The sequence below is a fragment of the Pelobates fuscus genome, chromosome 3, assembly GCF_036172605.1.
Source record: "Pelobates fuscus isolate aPelFus1 chromosome 3, aPelFus1.pri, whole genome shotgun sequence".
Taxonomy (NCBI): domain Eukaryota; kingdom Metazoa; phylum Chordata; class Amphibia; order Anura; family Pelobatidae; genus Pelobates; species Pelobates fuscus.
In genome coordinates this window covers 214,135,793-214,158,253 of record NC_086319.1, presented here as the reverse complement: position 1 = coordinate 214,158,253, position 22,461 = coordinate 214,135,793, and the positions used below count along the sequence as shown (strand labels likewise).

Below are 22,461 nucleotides of genomic sequence, written 5' to 3'. Positions count from 1 at the left end.
TTGGCTGACGCAGCGGTACCTGTGGCATGAGGCCCGATCCCTTGCCGTGCAGATTCAACTGACCTCTTATGCCACATCTTACCTAAACTGGAGGCAATCTTTGCCCAATTCTGGGCTACCCTGAAAGAGAAGATGAAACTGGCTCACCGTGTCATGGTCCAAGTAGGGGACAAAGTGAGACACCGCAGAGGAGGGAATCCTGAGGGACCCCTAGCACACCAATAAACAAACAACTGTCCCTTCCATCCCCAACGCTCCCACACTGAGACGCATCCAGAAACTCACCCCGCTACAAAAGCCTCGAAAATGGCGAGCCGCACAAAGCCTGTATGTTATTATTTGCACTATAAAAATACATTGCATAGGTATGACTCTGTGTAACTGTGATCCTTTGGATGTTGGTACACATAGTGGCTCTATAGCCTGTGGGCAGGCTTCTCCCAGTGTCCATTATCTACATTGGGGCATATATTGTAGCCATTGTACTTTTATTTGTTTATACCCATTTGGAAGCTTCCTACTATTTCAAGTAAGCATATTTTCTCATGTAAATTACAGCTTCAGACTTTTCTACATTTTATTTTTTTAATATACACACATTCATATTTCTATTTCCGAGCGCTAGCAGTGCATGTCTGCTACTTCCCAGGCTTTGCGCAACTAAAAAGCAAAACTCCCTGAATGTCTTGACAGTCTTGTTTCTGTTCCAAATATAAAAGCAAAGCTTCCACACTCAAATAAAAATCTTTAATTCCCGTATTATTCTTAGTACTGGCATACTATGATCTAAGGGCTAATTATGAGAATATATTTTTGATTACTACAGGAAAACAAAAGGTAGTCCCTGATATACTGCTGTCCTCTGGTAGTCCAAAAGATGTTTTATGGACCATTAGTGGAGTGACTGATAACATTCTAGCTTTCTATCCTTCATCGTTTTTTTTTTCTTGTTTTTTTTTTTTCTGTATGACTTCATCTGGGTGGACATCAATGACATGAGTCAAAATTTTGTGGCTTGAGCAAGATGGCAATAAAACATAATGTTATGAAAACCCCTTTTTTCGTAAACCAGATGAGATCACACATCTGGCAGGCCTCACTTCTCAACATGAAACAAGAACTTAAAAAACAAATAACCAAAAGTAACACACTTCTGTAAGTACAAAAAAAGTTAACTAGGAACCGGTAAACTTCATATTAAAATTGCGTAATGCTGAAACATGTATTTTTTACATTTCCAAACAGGTTGAATAACGAGAAACATTTATTGCTAAAGTGGATATATCTCTAAATGTACTTAGCTGATCTTCTAAATCTGAGACCTTAACTATTTCTATACAATCTATAGCATAAATGTATAAAACACATGTTTTTGTGCAGCCTCATTTTCTAAAGGAGAGTTGGTGAACGTGTCAAACCTTTCAGGGACACAGGCCCTTTCCCAGTAAACCTTCCCACCTGTTATAAAGCATGATGCCTCACCCCGGCTTTACTTTCTAGTACATCTGGTATAATGGAATTGATATGTTTAATGATGTTTTTTCTAACCTTGTCATTTATTTATTTATTTTAATAATTATCCAAGCATACAGCTTTTTCCATGCCCAAAACAGTATGTTGTGTAATATGTTACAGGATGCCTTGCTGTCTAAATGTGTTTTGTTTTTGTTTTTTTGTTTTTTTCACATTACACTGTTTACTCCATGTATTTGAAAGCTCATTCATGTTCTGTTTTATTTTTCCAGGGCTGAAGGCAGCATCCAACTTCTGATAGGACTATTCACCTGCTCGTTTGCCGATGTCCAGCTAGAAGCAGCTCGGTGCTTACACGAACTCTCTCAGTCAGACAATTCATCCGTCTCCCAGTCATGTCTGCCAGCAACCTCATACCTCCTCACTTACTTATCAGGGAACAGCCCCGAGTTTACAGTAAGCTTTTATCATTGCTATGTTATTTCATACAAAACCACGTGGGTGCCATCTGTTAGCTTTTATTTAGAGGTCAGGTGCACTATAATTATTATTTTAATCTTGTTTAACATTAATGAGACTCTCTGGACCCCTAAAGCACTTCAATTGCTGAAATGCTTTACGTGTGAAGAGCGTGTTCTCTTTTTTTCATTTTACAAAAAGTCCAGATTTCAGTAGAAATGTTCCCTTTGCTAAATTAACCTTGTAACACCCCTTGGCTTTCAAGCAGAGAATGGATCCTGCGGGGGTCATCTTGGTCCCCCACAGAGACTGTACACTGTAATCACACTCACCATACAGCGAGAAGACACTGAATCAATCCCGACGCTCAAAGATGGCGGAGGTCGGACGCCCACGAGGCGAGGACCTGGAGCAGGGGCGACCATATGACTACGCCGCAGCTACAGTTAGATAAAATATTTCATCGCTTCTGGCAAAGACTGCAGTAGCGATGCACCGCACATACGGTCAGTCCACAGTCAGGAGGCGAGACGGCTCAAACACGACAGGTGAACACTGCCCTCCAGAGGACTATCCCTAAGGCACACACAGAGTCACAAGGCACCAACCGAGACCCACGCGACGGATCTACAGGGCCCATCAGCCGAACTCACTGGGGCCAACCCAGAAACCCACCAGACCACAAACCTTTGACAAGTCTATACAGACTCTCTCCCAAGCACGAGACAGGGCTGACTGCTCCACAACGCAACCCTGGCAGCCAACGAGTCAAGTTACAAGGTCTGGGGCAGGAGGGGAGCCCTACTGGGGACTTTGGGACTCTTACCTCTCCTCTGTCGGGTTGGGGTGGGCTGAAGCTGAAATACAAAGTCTAGTGGGCTATTGGACACCTTCTAATCTGTGGCAATGATATGATTTCTCAGTTTCTAAATCGTTACTTGTCTTGATGCTCACATTAACCCTATTTTTCATTCATCACCTTCCTAATAGTAAACCGTATTAACCTGCCTTAGTCATAAACCGCATACAGGTTTTCTGATATCACATCAACCAGTAATGACATTCCTAAACAATCTGCCACTTTTCTGTCTTGGAATAGCTGTATGTAAGGTGCATTTAATAGTGGTAATCATTCTTTACAGGTGTGCAGATGACTTGAAGCCAAGGCAAAGTGCAAGTAAAGGTTGACATTTCACAGTGGTCCTTTGACATATACATGAAATACAATAAAAGAAACATATACCAGTATATACACCTCCCCAATGTGATCACAGCAGAAATTTGTAATATTACCAATATAGGACCAATATGGGACTGGACTGTAATGCAAACAGCGTGGAACTGGATTTGGGTATAAAATTCTCCAGAGCCGTGCCAGGCTCTGTAAAACAGGCTCAGGGGTGCCAATACTGGCTAACGATCCAGGTGATCCAGATAGATGCGACTCCAAAATTTAGATGCAAAATATATTTATTGTATAAAATTATTTAAAAAGTATAGGCACTAATGGGCACTATGGGGGTGGAACCCAAAGCAGACAATAGTATATATAGCAAAATTGGAGTTCCACTTACCCCTATCTTTTTGCAGCCCAAAGTGTCAAAAATACACATAAAATAACAAATATAAATATGCAGAAGATTGAAGCAGACGCGTTTCGGCTAACAGCCTTCCTCCAGTGCTTGTCTTCATGTTCTGTTGGGTCTTCTTTTATAAGTCCTATCTGTCCCGTTCACCTGGATTCAATTTCGTACCGGCGTCGCGTCACTTCCGGTTTAGCGGGTGACGTCACTTCCGGTTTTTCGGCTGGCTGGAACGCACGCTGAAACGCGGCGTTCAGGATGTTGGTTGCTCTTAATTGTTATGATTGAGTCCCCATAGCAACCTTAACCTCCATATTTGCAGGATATCATAACGAAATAAGAAAAGTAAAGATTAAAACTATGATCTATAAATGGCCTACACAATGCAAGTATTATATTAACTAACATCAATCTCTTTGTGTTTAAAATAAAATAGAGCAATGTATTCTTAGAAAAACTAATTACCGTATATACTCGAGTATAAGCCGAGTTTTTCAGCCCATTTTTTGGGCTGAAAAACCCCAACTCGGCTTATACTCGAGTCACTGTCTGTATTATGGCAATTTGCATTGCCATAATACAGACCGGGGGAGAGGGGGGCTGGCAGAGCTGTAACTTACCTCTCCTGCAGCTCCTGTCAGCTCTCTCCTCCTCCGCGCCGTCCGGTCAGCACCTCGGTCAGCTCCCAGTGTAAGTCTCGCGAGAGCCGCGGCTCTCGCGAGACTTACAGTGTGAGCTGATAGAAGGAGCTGCACGGACGGCGCAGAGGAGGAGAGAGCTGACAGGAGCTGCAGGAGAGGTAAGTAACATCTCTGCAGCCCCCACAGCCCCCCCCCCCACTGAACTGCCACTGGACCACCAGGGAAGGAGCCCCCCTCCCTGCCATATATCAAGCAGGGAGGGGGGACGAAAAAAAAATATATATAAATAAAATAAAAAATAATAAAAAAATAATAATAATAAAAAAAAATTAATAACAAAAAAAAGGGGGATAAGGACCACTATGGGAGGGAGGGGGGGGGATAAGGACCACTATGGGAGGGAGGGGGGGGGGGATAAGGACCACTATTGGAGGGAGGGGGGTATAAGGACCACTATGGGAGGGAGGGGGGGTATAAGGACCACTATGGGAGGGGGTGGGATAAGGACCACTATGGGAGAGAGGGGGGTATAAGGACCACTATGGGAGGGAGGGGGGTATAAGGACCACTATGGGAGGGAGGGGGGGGGTATATGGACCACTATGGGAGGGATGGGGGGGGATAAGGAACACTATGGGAGGGAGAAGGGGGATAAGGACCACTATGAGAGGGAGGGGGTGGGATAAGGACCACTATGGGAGGGGAGGGGGAAGTAAGGACCACTAGGGGAGGGGAGGGTAAGGACCACTAGGGGAGGGGAGGGTAAGGACCACTAGGGGAGGGGTGAGTCAGGACCACTGGGGGGGGGGGTGAAGGAACACGGGGGTGGGGAGGTAAGGACCACTGAGGGAGGAGGAGGGGAAGTCAGGACATATGGGGGGGGAGGGGGCGGCAAAAATGTTTTTGCCTACGGCGGCAAATATCCTTGCACCGGCCCTGCACACACTGCATTCACACACTGCATTCATGCACACACACGCTGCACTCATACACACACGCTGCACTCATGAACACACGCTGCACTCATACACACACACATACGCACACACTGCATTCATTATACACACACTGTAAATAAATATTCAATTAATATATTTTTTTTAGGATCTAATTTTATTTAGAAATTTACCAGTAGCTGCTGCATTTCCCACCCTAGTCTTATACTCGAGTCAATAAGTTTTCCCAGTTTTTTTGGATAAAATTAGGGGCCTCGGCTTATATTCGGGTCGGCTTATACTCGAGTATATACGGTAATTACATACATTAAACAATGCAATGTGTAACCACAGAAACCTCACATTTAGATAGCAATTAAACAGAAAGCAAGTATAGCTTTCTAAACCTGGTAATTCAAATAAAATAAATTCTAAAAAATATGTATGGATTCTATAAAAAATGTATAAACGTACATTGTATATCAGCACACTTCACTGAGAAACATGGCGGTGATCCTTCTTTACTGTCATACACTGTCATCTTCAAGAAATTTAAGAATTGGAGGGGTGATAATAATGTCAAAGAGCTAGCGAAGATAGAGGGCAAGTGGATTTTCGATGTTAATACCCTATCCCCGAAGGGACTGAATTTAGATTTTGAGTTTATACATTTTTAATAGAATCCATACATATTTTTTAGAATTTATTTTATTTGAATTACCAGGTTTAGAAAGCTATACTTGCTTTCTGTTTAATTGCTATCTAAATGTGAGGTTTCTGTGGTTACACATTGCATTGTTTAATGTATGTAATTAATTAGTTTTTCTAAGAATACATTGCTCTATTTTATTTTAAACACAAAGAGATTGATGTTAGTTAATATAATACTTGCATTGTGTAGGCCATTTATAGATCATAGTTTTAATCTTTACTTTTCTTATTTCGTTATGATATCCTGCAAATATGGAGGTTAAGGTTGCTATGGGGACTCAATCATAACAATTAAGAGCAACCAACATCCTGAACGCCGCGTTTCAGCGTACGTTCCAGCCAGCCGAAAAACCGGAAGTGACGTCACCCGCTAAACCGGAAGTGACGCGACGCCGGTACGAAATTGAATCCAGGTGAACGGGACAGATAGGACTTATAAAAGAAGACCCAACAGAACATGAAGACAAGCACTGGAGGAAGGCTGTTAGCCGAAACGCGTCTGCTTCAATCTTCTGCATATTTATATTTGTTATTTTATGTGTATTTTTGACACTTTGGGCTGCAAAAAGATAGGGTTAAGTGGAACTCCAATTTTGCTATATATACTATTGTCTGCTTTGGGTTCCACCCCCATAGTGCCCATTAGTGCCTATACTTTTTAAATAATTTTATACAATAAATATATTTTGGAGTCGCATCTATCTGGATCACCTGGATCGTTAGCCAGTATTGGCACCCCTGAGCCTGTTTTACAGAGCCTGGCACGGCTCTGGAGAATTTTATACCCAAATCCAGTTCCACGCTGTTTGCATTACAGTCCAGTCCCATATTGGTCCTATATTGGTAATATTACAAATTTCTGCTGTGATCACATTGGGGAGGTGTATATACTGGTATATGTTTCTTTTATTGTATTATGTAAATCTGGTGCATTGGGGAAGCACTAGGGTACCGGTTACACCATTCATTGTATATTTTCACCATATACAGAACTGTCAAAATTTCAGTGAAGCGCCTACGCACTATCTTCTGTTTGTTATTTATATACATGAAATAAAATTCTATCCCTCTATAGGAAATGTGCTTATATGTTTTGGGAAACCTGATCGTGGAAGGTGAGGCAACAAGGAACCAGCTCCTTCTTCAAGGTATCATCCCTGCTCTAGCGCTGTGTACTCAGGTATGGCTCTAAGTACCCTGTATGTTGTGTTTTCCAATGTATCCTGTATGACATACACCCAGTTAAACCATTATTAACATCTCTCTTCTATGTCAGTCCCCTCAGGTGAGCGTATTAGAAGCCGTGGGCTACACACTGTCTCAGCTTCTAGCATCAAAAGAAGCTCCTGAAAAGATCATTCCGTAAGTAAGAATACTATATTTAAAGAATTCCTTTATCTGTTGCAAGGCAGGAATACTGTTTAGAAGAGAGATCCTCTTTTTATCAAAACTTCACATATAGTCATTAAAGAGGAACCATCTTTTGTCTGGCAATAATGCAGTTTAACCCCTTAAGGACCAAACTTCTGGAATAAAAGGGAATCATGACATGTCACACATGTCATGTGTCCTTAAGGGGTTAATAAGCCTTTAAAATCACTTCTAACTTGTGTTAACCTTTTTTTATGTGACACATTGTTTATTAATTTATACTAACGAGTTAGGAGATTTACATCACCATCCAGTTAAGTCCAGGCAAAGCCAGGGCTAACATTGCAGGTGAGGAGGGTAAATACAAATATTGGGGGTTATGTATAAAAAGTGGTGTCTTCTGTAAAGTGGTCTAAAGTACTAAAAGTGGGGCAGTCGTCATGGAAACCAGTGGCGCTTGCAGGTATATTGAATTGGTGACATTTTTTTTGATACCCCTATTGTTTTGTTTCTAATTTTTTTCTGTTTGCCAGGTGCAAAGGATAGCGCATATATCAAAGAGTGACAGAGCCCTATTGCAGGATAAAGAGTTGTGGAAATTAGACATTTAATTGTATTCTTCCCACGTTGCAAATACACATTTGCTAACTATAGGATACAAGTAAAGATAATATTAAAGATCCTTGAAAGTGCCTCTTTAAATGGCTAGAAATTGTATTTTTGCCACATACGGCATATTTAGCAAATTAGATTATTTTTTTAATGAAAAAATGTATAAAAAATTTCTAGATTGTGTTTTGGGCACAAGAGACATACATTATATAAATGTATTATTGAGGTCAGGCAAACATTTCAAATCGCTTATCCTCTCAGTATGTAGATTGTCTTTTACCTTATCAGCAGGTTAACATTTGAGTAGTTCCGTGTTCTGATTGGCTGCTGACATATGCTCTCCTATAATATTTTTTTCTTTCTTAAGAGTTTTAACATTTTATTGCAATTTTAAGATGATTTTACCACCTTCCATTCTTCTTGAAAAATACTAGTGCAATAGATTTTGGTGTTCTGGCCTTTTTTTTTTTTTTCCTGCACCAGGGACACCATTAGACGCGCTCACTAGTACCATGCACCGAGTGCTTCAGTAGCACACAATGCGTGGTACGACCTTATTGTGACCTGCCTGAGAGTCTCTCAGTGAGCTTTGAGTATGGTGCACAACATGCTGACAAGTCCCTTTCTTGGGAGTGTCCTCCCCCCCCCCTTATCACCACACTCTCCCTGATGTTCCAGATCCCCACTTGTCAATGGGATTTATATGTACATCTAAGTTGTTATATAAGTCTCTTTTGGTTACGTAAAATAATAAAAGTTGCATATGTGATAAATCATTAGTATTTTTGCTCATCATTTGTTTAATGCATTTACAATAGGAGGTCAACTCCAGTCTAGTGTCCCTTTTAATAGATTTGGCTATAGTTGAAGATTTTAGTGTCTCACTCACCAAAAAAGAAACAAAAACTTTTTATTGTCATCTGCATTTGGTAGGAAATTCTAGTGACAAATCTTGATTCAGCATATTTAACCATTGTGTACTGTGTGCAGTAAGCCACTCTGCAACCATGTAACTGAGGAGTTAACTCTGCCAACTCCTGAGCAGTTACTAGCAGTCACTTAGCCTGTTTCAGTATAACAGCAATACGTGTAGTGAAAGTGCCAAAAAGGATACCAGGCGCAAACCCTTTACCACATGGTCAGAAAGATGGGAGAGTGCAAACAAAGTGGGAACAAAACCACTTTCAAATAGGTGTGAAGCCAGATTGGGTAAATACATGTTTTCATCTGCTATTCCAAGCTTTTTTGGGAGCTAGTATGGTATCAAGAAAGGTTGTCCTTTGAAACCCTTATTGTAAGAAAATATAACTTTTTTTTTTTTTTAAATACAGAATTGTTCTTGAATCAGCACTGACTGAGGCAATAGTCAGACATATATATTTTGAGACAGAAGACCGGATCGGGGTGGCAGTAGAGTTTGCGTGGAGTCTCCATTACATTATTGCCAGGTACAGCATGCTAAGAAAACAGACACATTGCTTTCTCTGCCCTTTTCTCTTTTTTATTTTTATTTGTATTTGTGTGCGTTTGTGAAGCTATTTAAAGCAAACAACTGTTTAGAACACAGATGGTTGCTTTGTTCCAATGTGTTAAGTGAAGTGATTTATAGGCTCACATACTATGTATTTGTGATGCTTACTTAATAAGTTGGAGATTAAGTGCAGACATATTTATGTAGCTATTTTAATATACATCCTAATATTAATGTGTAGTATATGGATCAATATTAAATGTCCTTTATTTAGCCTCTGTTTGCATATTCAGGTTTTATAAAGGATTTATGTTACGGATAATGTTGGAAGAGCAAAAATAAAACTTAACCATGGAGAAATTGCAGTATATGTTCAGCATATATGACAGCTGAGCACTGGCAGTCAATTAGCTTTGTTCTGCTTAGCTCTATAGATCTAACCAGATTCTCCTGCAGGAGAAAACAGCAGGCAATTTATCATAATGTGGAACTCCCATGAGGCACCTACATTCCAAGACACACAAACACACCCTACTAACCCCAACACTTTCCAATCACACTCAAACACAAAAAGGAAATTTAAGTCCCATATACATTGAGATCTTCTTAATGGCTATAAACAAAAACAACCTCTTTAAAAAATGGCAAACCTTACGATTACTCATAAAGCTGCTAATATTCAAATAGCCATTTATATTGAAAGTATTCATTGGTATCATAATTACATCAAATCATGCACTCACAGTACAAATATCAGACAGTCTACAAATCTCTTTCACTGTGTCACACTTGAACTCGAACAATAAAAACATCAGTTATCCCACAATCATCCCCCAATGTCCAAAGGATTAATAAATCATGCCACAGTATATATCCCAATGTGCCCAATACCCCATATAAATATACCTATCGACACTTGATGTGAATAACCTAAATTATTTCTATAATTGCTAATACATATGTGCAATCACTATTATTAATGATCATCCACATTTTTAAAGAACATGCCCAATATTCGCTCAAAGCTATTCAGTGATACATAATTTTGTACTATAAGTGCCCTTTTTTTTTTTTTTTTTTTTTAAATCTTTATTTTTGGTATGCAGGTAGGTACAACAGTGCCTGTTTCGCCCCAACGGCATTCGCAGGCTTATTATTCATTTACATATTATAACAGTTGTGGCTGATTGAGTATGCATACATTTTTAAAAGGGTATGATAACAGTACAGTGAACGTATAGTAAATAACATAAGGCAACATGGATGAATGACATAGCAGGTATTGTGAATGGCAAGATATGCTGCACTTTTGCTTTTTTGTAATAGTTAAGGTTACAAGAGTAAATAGCACTATTGTATAGCGTAATAGATATCGTGACATGTCGTTTGTACAGACAACGAATGCTATGGATTATGCATGTATAGGATACAGTAGTTTAGTTCATGCTAAATTGCAGGATGTATAACTTGGTTAACAAGATTGGTCTTATCCGGGAAGCCCACACGCTGGTGGCCAAGTTGGAGGTAATAGTGTGAGCTGTTATGGGGCGGAATATACAATCTGCTTAGATGGCTTACAGTCAATATGTTTAAACTTAAACAGAACTTTTAGTAACGGCTAGACCACTTGTGAGGTGGAGATACCAGTAATGGTAAGGTAAACGTGTAAGTCAGCTGGTGTACAATCAATGAACCTATTCTACTTGCCTGACTGTAACAAATGAGTATGTGTCTAACTATGTGGGCTCTATGAAACATGTGCACTCTGGTGCAAAAAATGTGATAATGGTACACTGGGTAAACTGTATATACACAAAAGGGACTGGCTTACTGCTGGATTCAGAGTCCTGTATGAATGGGTCACCCCACCCCCACTCTCACCACGATAGTCCCACTGTAGTACCAAAGTCCAGCTTTTTGCTGATGCCCCCTCCATGGGGTCCAGGTCACCATTGTGTAGTGTGGTTCCGATTTGGAGCTTCGGTCAGATAAATGAGAACTGATAAATGATAAGTGTGAGTCCCAACATGTAGATATGTGAGGCTTATAGTCCTGAGGGGGGCACGGGTACCTCGCTCGGGAGCATGTGGCACTGTCAGCCGATGCCCCGTGCCCTTTTAAGAGAACCCTCCAGACATGTAAAGCATTTCAGCTGCCTCCCCCATTCTCGATATGCTGTACTATAGTTCATTAAGAAGCACTGGAAAGCTGCATGTGTGCTTGCAGCTTCTGCACAGAGAACCCTTTAATTCAGGGGTTCCCAATCCAGTCCTTTAAGTATCCCCTACCAGTCCAGGAGTAAGTGATTACCCTGTTGTATCTAACATGATTTTTTTTTTTTCTTTTCTAAAAACACCTTTCGACACAACTGGGTATTCCCTAAATCCTGGACTGTTAGGGGGTACTTGAGGACTGGGTTGGGAACCACTGCTCTTATTGGTCAATTCTCTGGCAGTGGCTGAAAGTATGTGTTGGAGAAAGAGTAGAGGGCTTTCAAATGCTGAAGACTGCAGATCTGTAGCTTTTGCAAGGTGTTTTGTTTAATATACTCCCAAAGACAACTTGACAAAAAAAAAAGGAAAACAATACATGCATGTTTTGTAGTATATCTACTCAACAGTGGAAAAAAAAAATCAGTGGAGAGTTCCTTTAAGTAACCGTATCACTGTTGGTGGTCTTTACTGATTAAAACACATAATCTGAAATAGTTGACACCTGAACTATTCTACATTAATGCTTAATAGGAATCTAAGATTACATTAATGATGAACCAGCTTGGATACATTTGCAAGTAAAACATGCTTTAAGATGTTTTGTATGTGTTTGTTTCAGCCAAGTGAATAATCTGTTGCTAATTTCACAAGGCATTGTGCCTAAACTAGTACAGATTCTGTCGGACCTTTCTACACTTGCTTTGCGAAGTGCTCCTCCTGACCTGGAACTGGTGAGTAACCACCAATTAAAATGTTATGTAACAATGCAGGAAAAATTAAATAAAAAAAGAATCAAGCAAATGTATTATTATACTAATAAGTGGAAGTAACCTTGGAGACCGCAAACAAACACTCCCACCCAGTAACAAATATAAGCAGTTTTTTTTCTAAAAGGAACTTTTAGGCGTTTATACGCACTCCCAGTGAGCCTCCAAGTACCAGGAAAATTATACTCAGCAATGTTACAGCAAGTAGCACAGTGCGAAATCTTTCATATTTTTTTTGCTATATAGATTCTTTATTTAACCATTTTTATGATGAGAAAAATGACTTATTATTAGGGGGGGGGGGGGGAATCAAGAAACTAACTAGTCCCCAGCACTCAAGCTATAATTACTTCCCTGTCTTGAGAAATTCTGCTGTGTCAGTGTGATTTGAGAGAGTCCTGGTTTTTGACAAATTGTTTCCTTAACATCTGTTTTACCAAAAAAAAATTTTTAAATCCTTGACGACCGCGCATATTTATGCTACTTAGAGTGTCCAGTTAACTGTGTGTGTATATATATATATATATATATATATCATTTTTACTGTTAATAGAAGTGTTTGAACCTTTTTGAAAACCACGATCAGACTAAATTAATAATATAATGTTAATCCAATAATGTACTTCTACATTATCTATGTAGAATTCAGACCGCTTCTTTCTACTTGCATCTCATATTCCTAGAACCCAACCTGTTATAAATGCAAGGAATGTCCACTTAAGGAATGTAGAAGAACATTCACTTGTATATCAGATTTCGATTCATTGGTTTATGCTATGGGCTACAGGACTTGTTAACACTTAAGAAATAGCAATCCTGAGGATCCCAGTGATAGCAGGTGAAACCGCGTCGAGTGCTAACATTACCTGTCTTTGTAGCCTCTCCTTTACTAATACTTTCAGTGAATTACTTTGTGGTTTTCTACTGTTTTTCCACTTTATATTTTTGTTACTTGGGCTAAGGGGAACATTGGTCGGCTGGTGAATAAGTAAGGACCAGTCACCACGATTCTGATAGAAAGTGAAATCAGGGAACAGCCCTGCCGACCTTTGCCCACGCTCCCTAGGGAGTTTTGAGGGATTGAGTTATCTTGATTTTCACCCTCACTGTATCAATTTTTCCTTTCTTTATTTTTTTTCCCACTCATTTGCTGCAATTAAGTGCAATTTTTAGTTTACTGAATTTTGGGAGAACAGTGACACCTGCTGGGTGTTTGTTATACATGGTTGGATTGCATCTGCCACATTTAAGATTGATACTTACTGTTGAAATTTTTGAATAATAATACACAGTGTGTCAAACTTATTTTAATACTTAAAAACATTGTTCTTTACTGTTCCTACTGCAATAAAAGACAAAATTCTAGGAGGTGACCATTTTAATATTTTAATTACCAACACAGACAAGATTGACTTTACATAAATTGCACTCCCCAATTGGGGCATGAATTACTATTTTTTTCTAATTAAAATGAATGAAGGATATATATATATATATATATATATATATATATATATATATATATATATATATATATATATATATATAATTTTATTTTTTTATTCAAATTTTCACCACTTCTTTATTTTGTCTAATGCTTCGACTAGATACTTTTATATGGAGTTGTTTGACAATGTTTTACTTTTTGTGTTCTTAAAATGTTTTTGTATAAAATCACAAAACAAATTTGACTTAACTTATATTTTTTGTGGTGGCGTGTTCTATGTAGTTGATATGTCCATTGGTTCGTTGTGTGGCAAATTTACTGACCGAAGTTGACGCAACAGGCAACAAAGTCCAGATTCATGATGGTCGCTTGTTGGTGGCTCTGTTTGTTTTTATAGAACAGTATCATAACCAGCATCATTTTTTGCTCACCGAATGTCTGTGGGCTATCAGCAATCTTACAGGTAAAATGTACAAACATATACCATGCATAGAATGGAAATGTTTTGTTTAATTGTTGTGCTTCATACCAATAGTACACAGAAAACAACATGCATCACCATTATATAAGAAATAAAAAGCAAGGTTTAATTGCAGTATGGTTGCTATCAGTTTACAGCAGGTCAGATAATTCCGTCTGATAAAGTACTTATCTCATCCTTTGCTGGACAGGGAACTATCGGTGATGTCTACCCCAAAACTAAAATTAGATGCTCCTCATTGGAATATCTCATCCTGGTGTAGAATAGTTTGTCTGCAGCTGTGGGCAGACCTGCTGACCCTTGCTCCAAGGGACAGCTAAAAATTTAATTCACCTATTAAGTAGATTTGAATTGTACTTTATGAAACCAAATACTTGAATTATATCACAGAAATTGGATTACCTGTTCAAAACCCGTGCTGAATAACTCTCTCTCTATAACGGCTGTATACCTGTGTAGTAATTAAAGGGACACTAGTCACCAGAACAACTACAGCTTATTGAATTTGTTCTGGTAAGTAGAATTATTACCTTCAGGCTTTTTGCTGTAAACATGGTCTTTTCAAAGAAAATGCAGTGTTTACATTACAGCCTAGTGATAACTTCACTGGCCACTCCATAGATGGCTGTTAGAGATCCTTCCTGGGTCATGGCTGCCTAAAATGCATCCAAACATTCAGTATCTCCTCCCTCTGCATGCAGACACTGAACTTTCCTCAAAGAGATTCATTTATTCAATTCATCTCTGAGGAGATGCTGATTGGCCAGGGCTGTGTTTGAATCATGCTGGCTCTGCCCCTGATCTGCCTCTTTGTCAGTCTCAGCCAATCCTATGGGGAAGCACAGTGATTGGATCAGGCTTCCACTTCTGATGATGTCAGCGGGCAGATCTAAAGGAAACCGGGACAAAGTAAACAGCTGCAGACTTGAATACAAGTAAAATGTTACTATGTTTAGGGATGCATGCGGGGACCAGGGGGGCTAAATGGCGATTTTGACCCTATAGTGCTCCTTTAATAATGCACTAGATGGGATACTGTTTCCCTCTTGAAGCCCATAATACTTAGTCCAGATATGACCTATGAGTTCTCCCTGGATGGCCTTATGTGTCACATGACTCTAGTAAAAGTTCCAGTATTTTTTGGCCGGTATGCTTACAAACACCAAGAAATTGGGCTACAGCTTTCACACAGTAACATTAGTACTTTATAAGAATGTGAGGTCCAGTATTTATTCCCTGCTGTATCTATTTTCTATTTTTGTCTTTCTATCTCAGTTACACTTGATTAAAACAATTGCTCCTTTTTACCTTGTTTAACCCACTTTTAAGTGCAATCTTCAAGTTCAATTCTTCAAGCTTTAGGAATCTTAGTATAACAGATGTGATGCAATTGGAAAAGTATCCGTATTTGCTGCTGTTTAACCCCTTAAGGACCAAACTTCTGGAATAAAAGGGAATCATGACATGTCACACATGCCATGTGTCCTTAAGGGGTTAAAGAGTAGCTATAACAGCTCAAAAAGGTTTTTTGCTAAACAGTGAGTTGTGGGCAGTTGACAAAAAGTTGCAAAATGTAAGTGACAAAGCATTCAGTTAAGTAGATAACTCCCATAAGCCTCGGCTACTATGCACACCTTTGCGGTTAATCTAGGCTTATTGGAGATTCCCTAAAATATAATTCTCTAACATAGGCCTTGATTTTAATATTTTTGGATTAACAATTTTTTATAATAATTTTTAAAAGTTGCTCGCTGTGCCTAGCCATACCTCACTGACCAGGATGAATAAGGTTAAAATAATCATCTTTGGTTGCTGGATCTCTCGTGCAAAGGCAGCTATGCACTATTTTGAATTTGTACTGCTCTTTTGGGTGGGATCAATCTGATAAGCAAATTATTTAGGTTTACTCTGTAATGGCAAAAGATGAGACCAAACCAGCTTGAGATCTTAGTGGGGACACACTGAACGGCAAGCTATTTTAACTATTGTCCTTTCTAAATATTCGCTTGCAGATTATTTATTTTTTATTTTATTTTTTGCTCATTTTAAAAGTTTATCCAAAATATGAAATCGTTTGGAAAGCTTATCCCACAAAAATGAAAGCCATGATTATTAATTCCATTAAACGAGAAAAAATGGATTGAGACCTATGGAAGCAGTGCTGGGAGTTTGCCACAAAGGAGTGGTGAATAGTAGTGGATCACCTAGTAAATTTGAGGACTGCCCAAACTGGGCACGCATGCCAGATGGACAAAGAGCAGCACATGCTAAGAATGCTTCTAAAAAGACCTTTATCCTTGGGCTGAGTGGCCTTTGAAGACTTCTCACAGTGCGAATGTGTGAGGATGTGCTTGCTGTTGATAATTCCCTGGCATCCTGTATTTGGGGACACTATGGAACAAACCTGGGACAGAGTACAAAGCCAGGGATTTTTGGCGATATAGGCCACCATTACAGGTGCACCTACCATCATATTTGATCTTAAGATTAATGGACCAATTAACTGCCTGCGTGCAAGGAATGTTGAGGGACTTGCTTTTTAAAAAAATACATTTAAACAAATCTTGTTAATTTACTTAAAAAAATGTCTTTATGGCTACATCAACCAGAGACAGCATTCATTTCTTCCAACATTACAATTTGAACATTTTTCCAGGTATCCAAACTTTAAGGCTCTGCCAAATGCCCACCAATATATGGATATTGCCCTTTACTTGTTTGTTTAGAAATTGAGTTCTGTTTGCTCTTTATCCTACAGTGGAAGATCCTGTTGTTGCTTCGGCCATGCTGCACTATAATATGGTGCCAGTATTGATGAATTTTCTACTTCCTTCTAAAGACATAGCTGCAATGGTATGTAATTTTTGCGGTATGCAAGGTCACTTTATTTTATTTTAGATAAACAGTAGAAATTTAGCAGAAATACCATAAAATGTGTTCCAAGATTAATGTGGACCTTTTATTCACAAAACATTCACCTCTAGATATGTAAATGTATATATTGTGCTGGTGAAATCTAAAGCATGTGTATAGATTAGAAGATCTGAGGGGGGCGTGGCTTGCCGGTGCATGGAGTGAGACGTGTTTTTCGGAGCTCCGCGAACTCGACCCACATAGCCCCTATTATTAGCAGAACCACGCAGGCGAAATGGGGAGAACTAAGCGCCAGGGCACCCCTGGACCATCGGGCACTAGCCCATCGAGAAAACAGGCCGGCCCGATGGATGATTTTCTCTCCACGCCAGACGCTTACCGTGCCACGAGGCAGGCAGACAAAATGGCGGCTGCATCCCCTAGTACTGAGAGCGGAGCGGGCTCGGAGCCAAGCCCAGCCAGAGGGGAAACTTTGACACAAATCACGGCGGAACTGACAGCCATATCTGCTAATATGCTCACCAAGCAAGATAAGACTGCCATGGTAGCGGAACTGAGAGCGGCGATCCGTGAGGAGATTCTGGAGGTGCGCAGGGACCTCTCGGCCTTGGAAGAGCGTGTCACAGAGCTAGAGCATGAAAACTTGCAGGCGATTCAACACTCCCAGGCAGCTGACCATGCCACGGCCAGGCAGGGCTCAGTACTCCTAGACCTCCGCAGACAGGTGGAGGATCTGGACAACAGGGGCAGGCGGAATAATATCAGGATCAGGGGCATGCCCGAGGCTGAATCTGAGGACCTGGGTACTGCCCTCGCACAGCTTTTCACCCGTATACTGGGCGACGGTGCTCAAGATGACTACCACATTGAACGTGCACACAGGGCCCTGCGGCCCCCGAGAAGGGATGGCCTGCCCCGAGATGTGATCTGCTGCCTCCTCTCCTTTCAGCTCAAAGAAGCCATTATGAGGGCAGCCCGCACACAGACAGTCACCTATCTGGACGCCCCGATTTCCTTATACCAAGACCTCTCTGCCCTCACTTTAGATGCACGAAGAGCCCTACGACCCTTGACAGGCATCCTACAGGAAAAGCGCATCCCATACAAGTGGGGCTTCCCCTTTAGCCTGCAGGCTAAGAAGGGCAACACGTGGTGCTCCCTACGTTGGCCTAACGATATACCCGGCTTTCTGAGGGCCCTCGATCTACCGCCAGTCACGGTCCGCAACTGGATCTTGGACCAGCCTCCACCGCGACCAGCTCACCCCGAGGTCCCTGAGGCTCTCCGTAACCAACCTAGGAGAGATGCGCAACCCGCCCGCTGGGGGGGCCCGGAAGGCCCCGAAGAATAACACTCGGTCCCTAGATAAGCATATTGTCGTCTTGGTCCCGTGGCAGCAGGAGACGGCCTGAGGAGGCCTCCCCAGGCGACTTCACTAACAGATAAGTTGACTTGACTATTTTTACACTTGCACACTTAGCTTGTAATATGGGTGGGAACCGGGACTAACCGCCGGCAGGGCCCCCCTACACACTTGTTGCGATGTGAACAGTGGCGGTTTCCCCAAAGCCACATTTAGGCCCTTGCCGAATTTGGGTGGGGTATGGGTAAATGCCATCTCCTTCTTGTTTTTTGGGACATTTGGGACTCCATACACCCTGACACCCTATGCGGGCCGGCCCAGCACGACTGATAATACTACTCCGCCTGGGGAGCGGCCAATTTACCCTATGGCAGCAGTTGCAGGACCAGTTTGAGAACCACCCCTATGCGCTGCCTACGGGGGCCGGCCAGCCTGAACTATTGGCACATATTTGGCAAAGGGGCATCCACGGGGCAGAGGAGTCTTGCTGTAAATGTACTTGGGCAATTTATGTATATTGTTGGAGGGCGGGGGGCTGGTACTGTACCATGATGTGTCGCCTTATCTGACTTAGTAGCTCGTGCCGCCCCACGGCGGGCGGTAGGCCGCTAGGCCGGCGCCTGCAGTCTGGCGGTACGGAACGACAACCTGGATTGGTCTTGTGTTTATTACGGCTGGTGCGGCCCGGGGGCCGCGCTGAATCGCTCGCACCACGTGCTTTCCCCACAATTAAACTGTATGTGGTCTCCCTACCACGCCGTGGCGGGCGGTTTGGGGTGCGGCCCCGGGGTCGCTCCCCCCCGACTCACAGGGCCCTTAGCGGTTAATGGCTGTCGACAGTTATGATGTATTCCAACAGTTATGTTTGGTTCCTTGTAGTTTTATTACGTTATAGATAACCTTGATGTAAGCAACCTGCATAGGGTTTTCGGGGTATGCTGATGACGCGAGGTGACACCGCTTTCACAACGGGTACCCAGACTCCCCACCAGGACGGTACCACACCCCCTGCCCGGTTCCCGGGTTGGCCCTGGCGCTCCGCCACGTGCTTCACACTCCCCCGACGACTAATAGCCGAGACATACGCCCCACAACGTGGGTCGAGGGAGAGCGGACACCGCTCTCTCTGAACGAACTTATCCTACCGGACTTTCTCACCCCCCTGCAACCGACCCACCTGTAGATCAGGTCACCCTTACACGACCTAGGGTCTTAGTTGCCTAACCCCCCGTAGCCCTAGACGGGCCCGAACCCACGGACAGGGACAGTACCCCTACCTTTCCCTCCCTTACTCCCTTCCTTCTCCCCACCCCGCCCCGAACAGCCATGGCGACCACTTTCACCCCCGCCTCCCTGACACTGTTCTCACATAATATTCGAGGACTTAATGCCCCCGAAAAACGGCGACAATTACTGAGAACTTTGTGGTCACATAGGGCCTCGATAGCGTTTCTGCAGGAAACGCACCTTAAAGGCAACGAGGCCCCCCAGATACGGGATAGACGGTACCCGCTGGGATTTTACGCTAACAACCCAGACGCCAAACGCGCAGGCGTGGCCATTGTTTTCGCTAATAATGTCCCGATCGAGGACACTACCTCACAAGCTGACCCCCAGGGGAGGTTTTTATTTGTGAAGGGGGCAATTGCAGCACATAGGTACACATTCGCCACGATCTATTGCCCCAATAAGGGACAGCATCGATTTCTGATGAAAACATTGGCACAACTGGAGAGGTTCCGAGAGGGAACCCTGATACTAGCCGGCGATCTTAATATTCCGCTGGACCCCCGGATGGATACGTCCGTGGGCACCAGTGCCATTCCCGCACACTGCTTAAGGCAAGCCAAACAAGCTCTGGGTAAATCGGGCCTAGTCGACTGTTGGAGGGTGGCGCATCCCGACGCTAAAGATTACACATGCTACTCCGCAGTACACAATAGATATAGCCGGATAGACTATGTCTTCCTTGCCCAAGAATACCTCCCCTTCCTCCTCGCATCCGACATCGGAATACAACGAGACTCGGACCATGCCCCAGTTCTCATCACACTTAAATCCCCACTCTTCAAACCCAGGGAACGCTGTTGGAAACTCAATGAAAGTGTACTGGGAGACACTACCTTCACCACTCAAATAGCACAGACCTTGACACATTATTTTACTGACAACGACGACACCGACGTGGCCCCCCTCACGGTGTGGGAAGCACATAAATGTGTGATAAGGGGACAGCTTATCAAACTTTGCACCCAACGCAAGAAAGACCATGCCACACGGATACAGACACTGACACGAACAATAGCGGACTTGGAGACGCAACACAAACAAGACCACACGGACGATGCCTACCGCCTTCTCACCGACCAACGTAGACAACTCAGGGACTTGCTCTCACAGAATCTGTTACATACAATACGGAAGTCTAATAGACACTTTTACGAATTCTCCAACAAATGCGGGAAAATGTTGGCCCGCACCCTGACACAGAGGCATAGACAGCAGCATGTGCACCAGATAAGGGGCAGGGATGGGACGGTGAAACGGGCACCCCCGGACATCCTACAAGCATTTAGGCATTTTTACGCAGATCTGTACAATATCGACGCATCCTCACACCGCGCGGACACCTCCCTACATCAACATAGGATAGAGACGTTCCTCTCTGAGTACGTGGGGTGCAAGGTCCCGGCGGATGTAGCCGAGGACCTGGACCGCCCGATAACTGAGGAGGAACTAGCCGCAGCCCTTAAACAATCTAAGTCCAACAAAGCGCCAGGCCCTGATGGCCTACCGACCTCGTACCTACGCAAATTCAAAAATATACTGCTGCCTCATTTGCTACAGGGTCTCAACTCCCTGATAGATGGTGGCAGGTTCCCTGTTGACACATTACACGCGACGGTGACGGTAATACCCAAGGACGGTAAGGACCCCTCTGACTGCGGGAGTTATAGACCGATATCGCTACTCAACGCGGATCTAAAATTATTTGCCAAGACCATGGCCCTGAGACTCTCCCGCATACTCCCCGCGCTGATACACCCGGACCAGGTGGGCTTTGTCCCCGGTAGGGAGGCGCGGGACAATACCATCCGAGCCCTCAATATGATCCACTCCGCCCGGTCGACCGGCAAAAATTTGGTACTGGTCTCCACGGACGCAGAGAAGGCCTTTGACCGGGTGGATTGGAAGTACCTGGAAGCCACCCTGCGCCACATGCAGTTCGGGCCCAATATCCGCGCATGGGTCTTAGCTTTGTACACTAACCCCACGGCTCGAATCCGGATTAACGGAGCGCTCTCGGCCCCATTCAACATACGCAACGGCACCAGGCAAGGCTGTCCCCTGTCCCCCCTCCTGTTCGCCCTCACCCTGGAGCCCTTCCTGGAGGCGGTCAGACGGGACGGGGGTATTACGGGGTACAGCATGCATCGAGTGGAGCATAAGGTGGCGGCATACGCCGACGACATGCTGTTTTTCATAGACAACCCCATAGTGTCATTCCCCAACTTGCTTCGGGCCTTCAGGGAGTTTGGGGGCATCTCCAATCTCAAGCTAAACATGACTAAATCGGAGGCCCTGCCAATCTCACTCCCAGCGGCGGGGATCGCTCACCTGCACTCACAATTCCGCTTTTCATGGTGTCCCGACAAGCTCAAATACCTAGGGATCTGGCTACCTACTGATTTGACCCTATTGTACCAGTTAAACTTCCTCCCCATCCTTACGGCTTTACTGAACGACCTCCGCCGCTGGAGGGGCCTTTATGTCTCTTGGTTCGGCCGGATCAACGTGATTAAAATGAATGTGCTGCCCCGCCTGCTATTTTTGTTCCAAGCCATCCCCGTTTCGCTGCCAAGATCCTTTTTTCAAACGATCTCAGCGGCGGTGAGAGAATTTGTTTGGAACGGGAGAAAGAGTAGGGTCAGCAAGGCTATATTAGAACGCCCAAAAACGAGAGGAGGCGCAGGGCTCCCGTCATTCCTAAGATACTATCAAGCAGCCCATCTACTCAGGCTAGTGGACTGGCATGCCCGCCCAACCACCAAGCTGTGGG

General features: G+C 43.0%; 1 protein-coding gene across 1 annotated transcript in view; it reads left to right on the top strand.

The window, feature by feature from the left end:
- TMCO6 (transmembrane and coiled-coil domains 6) overlaps positions 1 to 22,461 on the top strand; it is a 38,410-nt gene that overhangs the window by 5,215 nt on the left and 10,734 nt on the right. Inside the window, exons 5-11 of the mRNA XM_063448056.1 lie at positions 1,746 to 1,929; positions 6,878 to 6,982; positions 7,079 to 7,164; positions 9,117 to 9,233; positions 12,089 to 12,200; positions 13,966 to 14,146; positions 16,923 to 17,017. Of these exons, the coding sequence (XP_063304126.1) occupies positions 1,746 to 1,929; positions 6,878 to 6,982; positions 7,079 to 7,164; positions 9,117 to 9,233; positions 12,089 to 12,200; positions 13,966 to 14,146; positions 16,923 to 17,017 (880 nt within the window). The remainder of the gene's footprint in view (positions 1 to 1,745; positions 1,930 to 6,877; positions 6,983 to 7,078; positions 7,165 to 9,116; positions 9,234 to 12,088; positions 12,201 to 13,965; positions 14,147 to 16,922; positions 17,018 to 22,461) is intronic.